This window comes from Neomonachus schauinslandi, chromosome 8, assembly GCF_002201575.2.
Source record: "Neomonachus schauinslandi chromosome 8, ASM220157v2, whole genome shotgun sequence".
NCBI lineage: Eukaryota > Metazoa > Chordata > Mammalia > Carnivora > Phocidae > Neomonachus > Neomonachus schauinslandi.
Window position 1 is genome coordinate 118,548,614 of NC_058410.1, and position 12,639 is coordinate 118,561,252.

The following is a 12,639-nucleotide window of genomic DNA, read 5'->3' on the forward strand; positions in this document are numbered from 1 at the left end:
GGTCTCTGTCAGGGCAGCCTCACCCAAAGGAGCGTATCTGGTGTTTCTTGGTGTCCTGCCCCTAGAAAATGGCTTACTCCATTTGTAATAATATGGGTAAATGCTTGAAATGTCTATAGAACATAAGCTCAATATGTGACCTAAAACTCAGAATAAAAAGACTAAAGAGAAATATATTCAAATAGTTGCCTTGGTGGGTAACTGGGGAGTATTAGGAGATATTTTATTTTTCTGTCTCATTTTTTCAATTTTCCAGTTTCTATAATGAGCATATATTATTTCTGTCATATAAATTAAATCAAATAACATTTATTATAGGAAAACATCCTTTTTAGATTCTCTCCAGGACCTCAGCCCCACTTGTGCTCCCCTCATAGATGATTTAATCTAGTTTCTGCACCTCTGATTCTGTGGCTGCATGACACAGACTCTGGGTTTCTAAGATCCAGTTATCTGAGTCTGGGTATTGACTAGTCCTGTGGATAAATGATGGGGGAGAAGGGCCGGAACTGTGAGCTAAGGTCTTCATCCATCCCAGTCATCACTCTTCCCTCTCTACCCTGGCCTCACTCCCTGCTGGACATAGTCATGTGCCCAGCTGGCCACACAGTCCAGCTCCAACCTGACCCCATCCCAACCTTATCCCAGTCTCAAGCCCTCCCCACCTATCATCCACTTGCTCTTCTCTTCAGGATCTGAGTGTCCACTGCCCTGGCCCTTCCCTCAGCCCTCCCCTCCATCCCACCCAGGCAAGTTCTAGTGGCTGTCTCCCCAGACAACACACACAGAGCCCAGAGTGTCCTGTTTTAGAATTTGGATCTCAAGTCTGCCCTGCACCTGTCTGTGTCCTAGAGCAAATCTCCCTCAAAAGTGAATGTGTATGTTGCTTCATGACTCATGCCCTTCTTCTCTGTACCTACAGATTCCTCTTCCTGGGCAACAGCACAACAGAAGGTGGTGGAGAGCAGCAGGTGGGGTAGCAGCCTGACAGGAAGGCAGAGAGAAGAGACTGGAGATTGGGATGCTGAGGATGGCTCTGGTACCTCTGTCCCCAGACCCTCGAGGTAGGTGGAAGGACATCAAGTCAGGGCACAAACAGAATGCACTGCTGAGACCTAGCAGAGGCAGCTTGAAGATTCCTCAGCCCCTGCCCCTACCATCCACCATACACTTGGTCCCCTTGCCCCCATCCCTTCTGGCCCCAACATGACCTGAGCTCAGGGAAGGAGAAACTTCCTCCAATATCACCCTCAGTCAAGCACTATTAGAAGGAGAAGCTTCTACCCTCCCTGCCCCAAATACTGTCTGGAGCATCCAGACTCACAACTTTCTGGGCCCTGGTTTGCAATCATCAACATCGTTGCCATGAATAACCCTATTCAGTACCTAGAGAGTCTTTCTGAATCTATTTGTGTATGTCTGCCTTATGAAGACCCTCCTTCAAATCACCCAGGTCCCCTCCCAGCTGCCCCTGTGTTTGGTCTCTCCTCCCTGGGGTCAGTCACAGAACTCTTTCTTAACTAAGTGAACTAATTTGGTGATTTCACTTCAACTTGTAGGTTCTGTTTTGCTCATTAAACTTTTCCATATATATTTTCTCACCGAAGCCCTGGGATGTTTCCCAACTGTAACATAGGGGGACAAAACCACACATACCTTATCGAGTTGCTATAAGGGTTAAATAAGTAAACGTGGATGAAGTGCCTAGAACAATGCCTAGCACATAGTAAGTGCTCAGTAAGCATCATCTGCTGGTATTGGCCAGGTGTGGGGAAGTCCAGACTAATTAAATGGGCCACACTCCAGAGTAGAACCAAGATCTACTAGAACAGGGTTTTTGGGAGAGAAATGCGCCCCATGCCTCTGGAGGGAAGCAGGCAATGTGGAGTGTCAGAATCCCTGTTTGCTACCCTCTAGCTGCACGAGGAGAATAGGCCAAGTCCCTTTACCTCTCTGGGTCACACTCTCCTAACTATAAAGTGGGATATTGTTAACCACCTTAGGGGATTTGAGGAGCTAAAATGAGATGAAGTATTGTGAGCCCCTGTGAGCTCCTCGCACACAGCAGATTTAGCGAATGTCAGGTCCCCGCTGCTATACCAGCCCATACAGTGTCTCTCTGTAAACCGGAGGAAGCCCCGCTCCGGGTGGACGCAGCCTTGCAGGCCATGTCTTGAGAAGCAAAGCACAGGCTGGATTTCGTTTCCTACCTGCCCGTTAGCCAGCAAACTTGAGCAGTGACTAGCCTAGGCAATTTACCCACACCCCTTCCCGCTGCACAGTCACCTGCTGTTCATTTCTTTCATTGGTCATTCAACCCCATAAGTGCTAAGAAACAATCCCTCTCAGCCTTCTGTCTCCCTGTGTTATGGTGACCCCTTTGCCTCTGAGGGCATCTTACCTGCCTCCCAAGAAGCTCGAAGGACGAGGAGGCAGCACTGGAGGCCAAAGGTAGAGCGAACGCAGTGGGCTGGCTGGGCCATGTCGGAGTTGGACAGCTGCTTGGGGTCATGGGCTGTGGTCCCCTCAGCTTAAATGGGTCCATATTTGACGTCATGGGGGCTGGGGCCCCTCAGGCCTAAACCTTAAGCAAATGGAACCGCCCCACCCCACAGCGGTGCCCTGATAACGGGAGACCGCAGCTGCTGCGTCATGGAGCCAGGCCCCTGGGTGTCTGCCGAATGGGTGGGATTTGAGAAAAGGAACATAGAGGGGGCAGACTCCTGACCCAGCCCCAGCAGAGGGAGTGGGGACTGGGTGCAGGTGGCCTCCAGGGCTCTGGGGAAGTAGGGAGCAAATGGCTGGACTCTAGAAGGACTGAGCTCTGATGGGTGAAGCGGAGAGGGGGATGATTGGGTGCTCAGATTATGGGAAGAGATTCAAATTCTGGTTCTTCTCCAGCTTCACATTTGCCTTCCTGCCTCTCTCGCGTCAGCCCTGCTTTCCACACCCCTTACTCACACATGGTCAGTCTTTCTGTCCTGGGTGGAGTCATCCATGAGTATCAGGTGAAAGAGCAAAGAAGAGGAAAGCCCTCACATGGCCCACTACTGCAGAGACAGGTGCTTCCAGATGTTCAGAGATGACACAACAAGATGTGGAGACAGTGAGGGCAGTGACAGGGACAAGCAACGAGACAGATACAGAAGCCCAGGACCTGACATCGCACACCTCACCAGGGATTCAGACAGGACACAGAGGCTGAGATTTATCTTTGGTGGAGGTGCCCCGTATACAAGGGCTCTGCCTTCAGCCCACCCCTCCCCTCCTCTCCCATATCAGCCCAGTGGCCATCTCTTTGCCTCAAGTCCCCATCCACCCCTATACAGAAATGCAGACATCTCATTTCTAGGATCTCCTGGAGTCTCCATCTTTCCTTTCTCCTGATTCCTTGTCTAGAGCAAGCATTAGTTCAGAAGACTGTCAAAATTAATTCACTGGACTCCCAAAATGACAGTGTCTGGGGCTGGAGTTGCAGTGGGGGACAAACCACCGAGGTCAAGGAGAGAGAAAGTCATGAGTCAAGGTGTCCGAGTCACCACTCCGCTATGACTCAGTTGATCTGCTCACAGTGGGCCTCCTCTCATGGAAAGTAAGCACCCTGCAGGCGAGGTCTTTGCCTTGACCTCTGCTGCTTCCCCATCACCTGAGGCAGCGCCTGGGACACAGTAGACAGTCAGTAAGCACTTACTGTTCGGCTGTCTGGAGGGGGTACCTGGGCCACCAAATGCCTTTCTGCAGGCAGCAGAGTAGGCAGAGGCAGAGGAGAAGGTCAAGATCTAAAGGGCAAGAAGCCAGGGCCTCAGGGCAGTGGGGCTCATGGGAGGACCAGCAGACTGGACATGTGAATTTCTCTCATCCCTTGGTGTGACTTGTCCCTAAGCCTGAGGCAGGGCTGGAATGAGTGAGAAGAGGAGAATAGGCCAACTGCTCATTAATGTGACTAATGGGAGGTTGATGAGGCTGCATGGAGTCAGGCCAAAGGCTGACGTCAGAACTAGGTGGCCTGCCTCCCAAGCAATGCACCCTGCAAGACGGGGCACCTAAAGCGGCAACACGACATCCACTGCAACTCCATCTGGACTCAGAGTGACTGACAACCCTTTTTCCGGTAGTCCCCAGCCTCACCCAGGCTTCTAGGAAAGTGCCTTACTCTTTCCTAGAGTAAATCCTAGACAGATTTACTCCCCCAACGAACATCTGGCAAAGTCTGGAGATATTCTTGTCACAACTCGGAGGATGCTACTAGCATCTAGTGGCTAGAGGCCAGAGATGCTGCTCAACATAATACATAATGCACAGGATGGTCCCCCCAACAAGAAACCCTCCAGTCCAATATGTCAGTAGTGCTGAGATTGGCAGTCTCTGTTTTGGTTGGGTAAATAAACATCCTCCCTTCTCTTTTAGCCACAACTTGCCCCAGGGGACCCACACGTCTGAGTTAGAGGAGTTGGGAGGTCAGTAGGGGCTCAAGCTGATTTCTTAGTGTGAGTAGAGTGTGTTGTGTCTGAGCCAGAGGCTGAGGGGCCGGTCACAAAACAACCCTACTGGCTTCTAACGTTTGAGCATTTCTTGTGTACCAAAGAATGCGCTGAGCACCTTACCTTGTTACGACCTATGAGGTTAGCAATGTCAGCCTCATTCTTACTGATGAGAATAAACAACCTCAGATCAGGAAAGTGACTTGCTCAAGGTCACACACCTGGTAAACAGGAGACCAGACTCAGCCAGTGCCTGCCCAGTGGCAAAGCCCACGTGCTTTGACAAATACACAGTGGCTAGGAGATGAGTGGAGGGGCTAGTGTTTTATTTAGCAAGAATTGTGTCCTTCATCCACTCAGAGTGGTCTAAGGGGGCATCACAGAACCCACTGAGGGAGGCTGTGAGGAGAAATTGGTGAGAAAGTGAGAGAACTGGGGGTCTTGGGAGGGCGAGGAGCCAGCCCAAAGGGGCTCCATATGAAAGGAGCTGTGAAGGGAGAATTGCCCATCCTGAACGTGGGAGGCCCAAAGCTAATGAGCTTCTCTGAGGAAGAGGGTGGGATGGGAAGAAAGGGTGAGGGGCAAAGGTTCCAGCCATCCAGACCTAGATTCCATGAAGGCTGGAAGACCCCTGGAGACAATGTAGCTCTGGTCCTTCCTTCTGCAGATGAGAAAACTGCATCAGAGAAGTTAGGTGCCAGATGGCAGGCTGGTAGCACGACTGGGACTGGAATCTCAGCCTCCCACTTGGTGACTGACCATGGACTTCCCCTTACAATGTTGGTGGAGGAGACCTGGCTGGGCCAGTAGCCCCAGGAATCTACTGTAGGAAATGGCCCCAGCTAGCTGAATGGGAAGCTGAGACTGGGGATGAGTCTATTTTAGAGAGAAAGGGGGAAGGATACTCAACCATCCTGGTCCTGCCCCTTCATCTGACAGGGTAGCTCTGGCTGGTGTCCTCTTGGGGTCAGCTCTAAGAGCTCACAGAGCCACAGCCACACTCCACACTCATTTCCTTCTGGAACCGACAGGCCTGGGAGACGAGGGATGGATAGGTTGGGTTAACTGAGGGCCCCAGGAGCCTGCTGTCCAGCCCTCCGCTCTCCCCAGGCACTGTTGCCTCTTTTTGACAACTCAGGTTCTCAGCATTCCTTTCCAAGCAAAACAATAATAATGATCAATAAGACTAATTTACTGAGCACTTACTAATGCCAAGCACCTAAGGACTTTACATGTATAGCTCATTTCATTCTCCAACAGCCCTTGGAAATGGATGCTATCATTCTCATTTTATCCAGCATTCATTTATCAAATGAGGGCTACACCTCATCTCTAAAATGAGGTGTAATAAAATCACCTACATCACAGGTACATGGGTATGTATGTACATATAGCCCCTGGCATATAATACATGCTATTTAAGTATTAGTTATTATTATTAATGAGAAATCTGGAGCACAGAGAGGTTAAGTAACTTGCACAAGGTCATATAGTTATAATAGTAGAGCTAGGATTCAACACCCAGGTTAACGTGATCCACAGAGCAGACAGCTCTTCACTGCCTACTGCTAAATTTAGTGTCTCCCTGGGCTGGTCAACCTCCAGCCCTCCCCAGCCTCTCTTTCAGTGGCCCCAAGTCCCCATCCCTGCCTGGTCAGTGTTTCAGCCACCCAGACAAGGTTTCCTTTCCCCCTCACCTCTCCTAAGTGTGGCAGGCTGTCATCCTCCTCCCTGAAGCCCCTGTTCTTTTCAGAGTCCTGGAATGCCAGGTCCCAGCCCCACTGGCCTTGGGGACCCACACATTTGGGCCGCAGCTTCACTCACCTTCTTGATACCATACAGTAGGCTGGCCACTGCGGCCACCACAGTGAGACTGATTGGCACGATGGCCCAGTCCCGGACGGAATTCTTCTCCTGAGGCTTTGGGCCTGAGGAGCAGAGAGAAACAGTGATCAAGGCAGGAGGGACCTCAACCCCCAGCTCCCCACTGTCCTCCATGCTTTCCATCTTTCCTTCTGTGACTCTGATGTCTATGCAGCTCAAAGACCACACCTCTTTGTGGAGTTCTCTCCGCATCTTGAGAATAGAATCTCAGTGGAGGGGGGTTTTTAAGGGCTTCCATCCAAGCCACAGCCACCTCTTCCCCGACACCTGTGGACGTATGTCTGTCGGTCTCTAAACTCTTCACTGACATCCACGTCTTTCCATCTTTCTGAACCTTCTTCCAGTATCTCCGGCTCTATTGTCTATATCTCTCTCAATCTGTGATGTGTCTGCTATGAGGATGCCCAGGCCTGCCTCTCTCCTTCTTCTGAACCCCAGTCCTTCCCACCCCCCTGGCCTGATGCTAGTTATCAAGGGGAGCTAGAGCCTGTTGTTCTGTCTTCCCTCCCCTCATTTCCTGTCCTCAGCTACCTGGGGGGGAGGCTGCCCATGCCTCCCCTGCTGGGAATGGAGGGCAGAAGAGGAGGAAACAGAGGGAGCAGGGGGAATAGGATCCTTGGAGGGGATGCTTCTTGCACCAGAAAGACAGATCAGGCCATGAGGAAGGAAGCTGGAAACTTTTTAAGGAAGCAGTCAGGTAAGAGACATCTGGCTGTTGGTGTGACCAGAAGCACCAAAACCCCTTTAAGAATTGTGGACGTCCTCAGACATACTCAAAACACAGCTGAAGGCAGGCACTAAATGCCTGTTCCTACACTCCCGCCAAGAGTGAGGGCTGGCTGCAGAAGAATAAGAGAGAATGGGTCCAACCAACACCTTTACTGTTAAATGGCTCAATGCAAATAAGAGCACCTTACTGGTGTGGAGGCTGAGCTCACGGCATGTGGTGGCCGCTCTAGCCATTACGGGAGTGGAAACTCCTGAGAGCCATGCTGGGTGTGGAAGGCCAGGCACAGTGGGAGCAGTTCCTGGGGCTGCTGTGAGGGTGACAGATCCTAGAAGGGCAGAGAGAGAAAATGGCCAGAAGAAATCAAAGTGAGAGCAGAAGCAGAAATTACATCCAGTGCACCCTCAGTCAAAATACCAGCAAGTTGTTGGTATAAGTTAATGAACTGACTCTATGAAAATGAAGACTGCAAATGGCCAAGAAATCTTAAAGCAAAACGGAAGTAGAAGACTTATCCTACCAGATCTTGAAACTTTGGTACAAAACTGCGGTCATTAAGTATTGCGGCACTGACATAAGAATAGACACAGAAGAACAGAATAGAGTCCAGAAATAGACCCCCACATATATGCTCACTTGACTTTGGATAAAGGTACTCACACAATTCAATGGTGGGCAGAGAGGGAGGGTCTTTGAAATAAATGGTTCTGGGACAACTGGTTACCCGTAAGGGGAGAAAATGAACTGACCTCTACCTCACCCCATACACAGAAATTAATCGAAGATAGATCATAGGCTTAAATTTCAGAGCCTAAATAATAAAGCTTCCAGAAGAATATATAGGAGAATATTTTTTTTACTTTGACATAGGCAAAAAAAAGTCTTAGGCAGGATACAAAAGGCACTAACTACAAGAGAAACACTTTGTGAATTGAAAAGCAGAAGGGGGGCCTTTGTATAGCCACCAAGGCCAGGGCACTGCTTCGGTGAGCTTCTGGGGAACTGTCGACTTACCCGTGGCCAAGCACCGGAAGCCCCTGCCCTGAGCCACAGGCCAAGCTAAAGAGCCCTTCAGAGATGGATTGAGCAACAGAAATATCACCTGGCGACACCGAGACTGTTACTGCAGTGCTCCCAGAAATGGTGGTAGCTGAAGTCTGAGGACTACTGGGAAAACCCCCAGAAGTTGAAGCACCTGTTGAGAAACTCACAAAGATGGTGCAGAGACTGTCAGAGATCTCTCCAGAGATGGTGGGAGACCAGCAGAGACAGTGGGGAGACCGGCAGAGATGGTGGGGAGACTGGTAGACAAAGTGGGGAGACTGGCGGAGATCTCCTCAGAGATGGTGGTGAGACCAGCAGAGACAGTGAGGAGACGGCAGAGATGGTGGGGAGACCAGCAGAGATGACAGGGAGACCGGCAGAGACAGTGGGGAGACTGGCAGAGATCTTCCCAGAGATGGTGGTGAGACCAGCAGAGACAGTGAGGAGACCAGCAGAGATCTCCTCAGAAATAGTTAGGAGATTGGCAGAGGTATCTTGAGAGCCTGAGGGACTCTCAGAGGTAGTCAGGATGCATCCGGATACTGTGTTTCCCGATAAGCTCAGCTGAGCTGTTGGAAGAAGAAGAAAAATGAAGTGATGGGGTTAGAAGAGTTGGCCATGTCCCTGGGTCCAGAGCCCACATCTTCACCCCAACACCCCTTTTCGAAGGTTGGTGTTCCTGCAGGCCCAGAAACAGCACCAGTGTAGCATCCGTGGTGCCTTTCCAGATCCATCTCCCTGGCTCTTTAAAGGCTCTCAGGCTGATTACAATTCTCAGGAGAGCCAGATGTGTCCGGGCCTCCATCAACCCCAGGATCTCCATCCCCAGGGAGAGATCACCAAGTTGTCCCCGGGGGATTAACCTATCCCAGCCTGATCCCAGGAAACACTGGGTGAGGGGGAGAGTGAGTGAGAGAGGCTGAGGACTCCCTTACCTGGCCCTCAGGCTCTTCCCAGACTTGGGACCAATCTCCCATGCCCAAGTCAATCTCCAGCCCAGACCTTCCTCAAAGGAAGGGTGTCCTCTCCCAGAGTGCTCTTGCTCCTAGAAGTACAACCACTGGGGGGTAAGGATACACGGGTCCCTTGAGGAAGCAGATTTTGGGAGCTGGATGGAGGTGGAGAATGTCAAAGCCTGGGGCCTGCATCTGACCTTTGGGAGACCTCAGGGCAGGGCAAACACCTGAGCCATCTCTCACCTAGCTGGCTGTGGCCCACAAAGCTTTCCATTCCTTTGGCAGAGAAGGGGCAAGGGGAGAAGAGGAGCACCAGGGAAGACATGAATCATGTTCCAGAACAGTGCAATGCAGAAGTTCAGAACCTAGCTCTGAAGCCAGACTGCGCTGAATCCACTACTCCCAACCTATGCAATCTCAGGCAAGTCATGTGACCGAAGTCTTCATTTCTTCACCCCTAAAATGGGGTGATCTAGTACTTACTTCAAAGGGTCGTTACAAGCATCAAAGGAAATAAGGGTTCTAATGTTCCTAGCAAACAGCAGCGTCAGCCATGACTATATAGAAAGAGTTGGGGGCACCAGCTGGGAAAGACATAAGGGTGCCCCCACTTGCCTCTTAAGGAGACTCAGATGCCCCAAAGCATCTGTCTGTGCCCCTGCTTTCTGCCCCCAGCTCATACCTCCTCTGCCTGCTGATCTTTCTGTCCATTTATTCTTTCCATTCTTGTCTGCCTGCTCTCTTGTGCAAGTCTGTGAGTCCTTGAATGCCTCACTTTATTTTTATGGTGTAGGCAGTGTCTCCCTCCATCTATTTCCTTGCTTTTGCTTTTGGCTTCTCTCCTTGAGTCCGCCCAGTGGTCTCACTACTTCCATCCCTCCGTGCTTGGGCCCACTGGTTTTCGAGGGAGGAGGGCGATAATACAGTCATGCAAGTAGGAGGACAAAGGGCATGTGTTTTGTGTGTTCTGGGGGGTTTATGTGACGAGTGTGTCAATCTGTTGAGCTTCTCCCTGTGTCTGGCATAGTGAGGGATGGGTTCTAATCTCTCTGCTACTGACCTGCTGTGTGACCTTAGTGAGTCATATGGCCTCTTTGGGCTTTGGTTTCCTAATTTGTAAGAGGGTAAACTAGATGGGCTCCAAACTCTCTCTCCATATCTGTCCTTGGTTTCGTCATTCAGGGTGCCTGTGTATACAGCTGTTGATTGGGAGGATGACTGTTCATAAGGCAGGGGGTGGGAGGATATTTGATGAAACTTGTGTCTCTGCCTGAATAGATAGGTTGCTTTAGAACAACTAAAACACAACATTCAAAGATGAAAGTTCCCCCTTACCCAGATCTCTCACCTAGAAAACCACTGTGCCTGGGGGAGCAGGACACCTGGGTTTGGGAAGAAACTTGGTGTAATCTACCCCTCCCTTTTGGGCCCACACCACCCTTTGGTGGTGTGAAAGATGGAAATTAATTGCAGTTAATAATTAATCCCTAAAGAGCAAGGAGAGGCCCGGGTTTGGGTGGGGCCCAGACACCTGTAGGAGGGACACCTCCTTAACTTCCCTCTCTGTAGGACTGGGCACCCTCCCCCTCAAGTCTCCAGATATGGGGGGTGGGGCACAGGATTGAGGAAAGGGAACCACCTTCTATTTTCCCCAACAGCCCAGTGAATGGCCCTCTCCTGGGTCCTCAAAGTCTTATTGGGAAAACTGGAAAATCCAGTTACCCAGCTTCCCTCTCCCATTTCCCTCCGAACGCCTGGGCTTAAGGATTGAGTGGAGTGCAGAAAGGCAGGCCTGGTAAGGAGAGCCAGCCAGAGCTTCAGACATCTCTTCTGTCCATCAGGGAAGCAAGAAGCAAGGTGGCCACAATGGGGGCCAGGATACCCTTCTTCCTCTTCCTGACTCTCCTGGGCAGCTCACAGGGAACAGGTGAGGGCCGGAGGGCTTGATGCCTGGGTGCTCATGGCAGGGAGAGGCCAAAGAGGGGAGTGAGAGGGACAGAGCACCCAGTCCTGAGCTCTCAGCCTGGGGCTGAACCCCTGGATCAATAGGGTCTGGAAGGGCATTGTCAGGGAAGAGGAATGGGGGAGGGGAGCAGGGGATGGGGTACTCGTGTCTCTGAGGGAATATGGCCCTAATTACTGGGCCCTAAGCTCTGTTTTTGGATCTCTAGGGCCAGGAATGACTTTGCAGCTGAAGCTGAAGGACTCCTTTCTAACAAATTTCTCCTATGAGTCCAGCTTCCTGGAATTGCTCGAGAAGGTAGTTCTTTGGGAGGGGAAAGACAAGGCTGTGTGACCTCGAAGTGTGTTTCTGACTCGGTGTGAGCCTCTCTGCTGGGGCCTGGCCATCTCCAAGGGATGAGTGAGAACCATCTTACACCTTTCCCTCTAACCCTTTCTCTCCCCCAGCTCTGCCTCCTCCTTCACCTCCCATCAGGGACCAACGTCACCCTCCATCATGCAGGATCCCCACGCCATGTCATCTGCAAAGTCTGAGAATGGTCAAACCCTGTGTCCCCTCCTTGGCCCAGGCATTTGGCCACCGAGGTACAAGAGGGATGCCCTAACCTTGCTGAGTAAATGTGCTGAATTCAGTGACTTGCCTTTGTGGGTTCATGAGTAAAGGGCCAGCAGGAAAAGAGAATTGGACACCAGAGTCTCTGACTTTCCCCCTTATTAAGCAGAGGGGTTCCGGGACAGACACCCTCTCCCTCAACACCAGTGTGAAAGGCCTAGAAAGAATCTGGGGAATTAACTGTTTGGGGACACACGCACCACACTCACATACGCATGTGTGTGAATATACACTTCAAGCTGAGATCTTCATAACACCCAGGAATAAAGCAAACAAGCCTGTACTGAATTCTTACTTTGTTCCAGGCTCGATGCCTTCCCATTTTGATGCTTGCAGCGATCTTGAATGTAGCATAATAGGTGTCATTATCCAATTTTACGGATGAAGACAGAGGCTTACCGAGGGTGAGTCACTCACTCGAGGGCCATTTGCAGCAGACAGGTCCGACACCAGACAACTGCCTCGGCTTGAGCAGGATTTTCATTTCATCTCTCTTCGCTTCAGCCTTGGGGCTGGGAGCTCAGGAGCCCAGAGAGGAATGTGGACAGAACAGGCCCCACATAGGTCAGTTAGGGTAGGAGGTAGGCGTGGGGGGAGGCAGCCCCGGTGGGAGATGAGAGGTTCCACCTGTGAAGGGATGGCCAGCTTGGTGTGAGTGGTGGGGAGGAGTGGGGGAGCAGAGCTTGTACGGGCTGGCTATGAGGACATTCAGGCCCACAGGCCCACGCTTGAGTCCTAGGTACATTTCTTATCTGCTTCACCTGCAACCTGGGGATGATTGCTAGTACCTGCCGCTTGGACCCCCATGAGGATTACGTGGACCAGCTACCGAGGGCACATGCCAGATAAGTGGGAATGGGCAGTAGGGGTGGTTAAGGTGGAACCCCGGTCCCAACATATAAGTCCTAGTCCCCTCAGGGGTCAAGGGTCCTCCTCTGGATACTCGTGAGGCAGGCACTCATCTGACTCCTC

General features: G+C 51.2%; 1 protein-coding gene across 1 annotated transcript; it reads left to right on the plus strand.

Moving 5' to 3' along the window:
* Positions 1-10,842: 10,842 nt before the first annotated feature.
* On the plus strand, positions 10,843-11,652 carry SFTA2 (surfactant associated 2). Its single transcript, XM_021697116.1, has 3 exons — positions 10,843-11,019; positions 11,264-11,352; positions 11,502-11,652. The coding sequence occupies exons 1-3, from the start codon at positions 10,959-10,961 to the stop codon at positions 11,586-11,588; spliced, it is 237 nt and encodes a 78-aa protein (XP_021552791.1). The 5' UTR covers positions 10,843-10,958; the 3' UTR covers positions 11,589-11,652.
* The last annotated feature ends 987 nt before the right edge of the window (positions 11,653-12,639 follow it).

Bases quoted from the DNA above. Each gene is read 5' to 3' on its own strand.
- SFTA2 (XM_021697116.1), top strand. From the start codon at position 10,959: ATGGGGGCCAGGATACCCTTCTTCCTCTTCCTGACTCTCCTGGGCAGC. The intron at 11,020-11,263 runs GTGAGGGCCGGA...TTGGATCTCTAG, and splicing joins GGGCAGCTCACAGGGAACAG to GGCCAGGAATGACTTTGCAG. The intron at 11,353-11,501 runs GTAGTTCTTTGG...TCTCTCCCCCAG, and splicing joins TCCTGGAATTGCTCGAGAAG to CTCTGCCTCCTCCTTCACCT.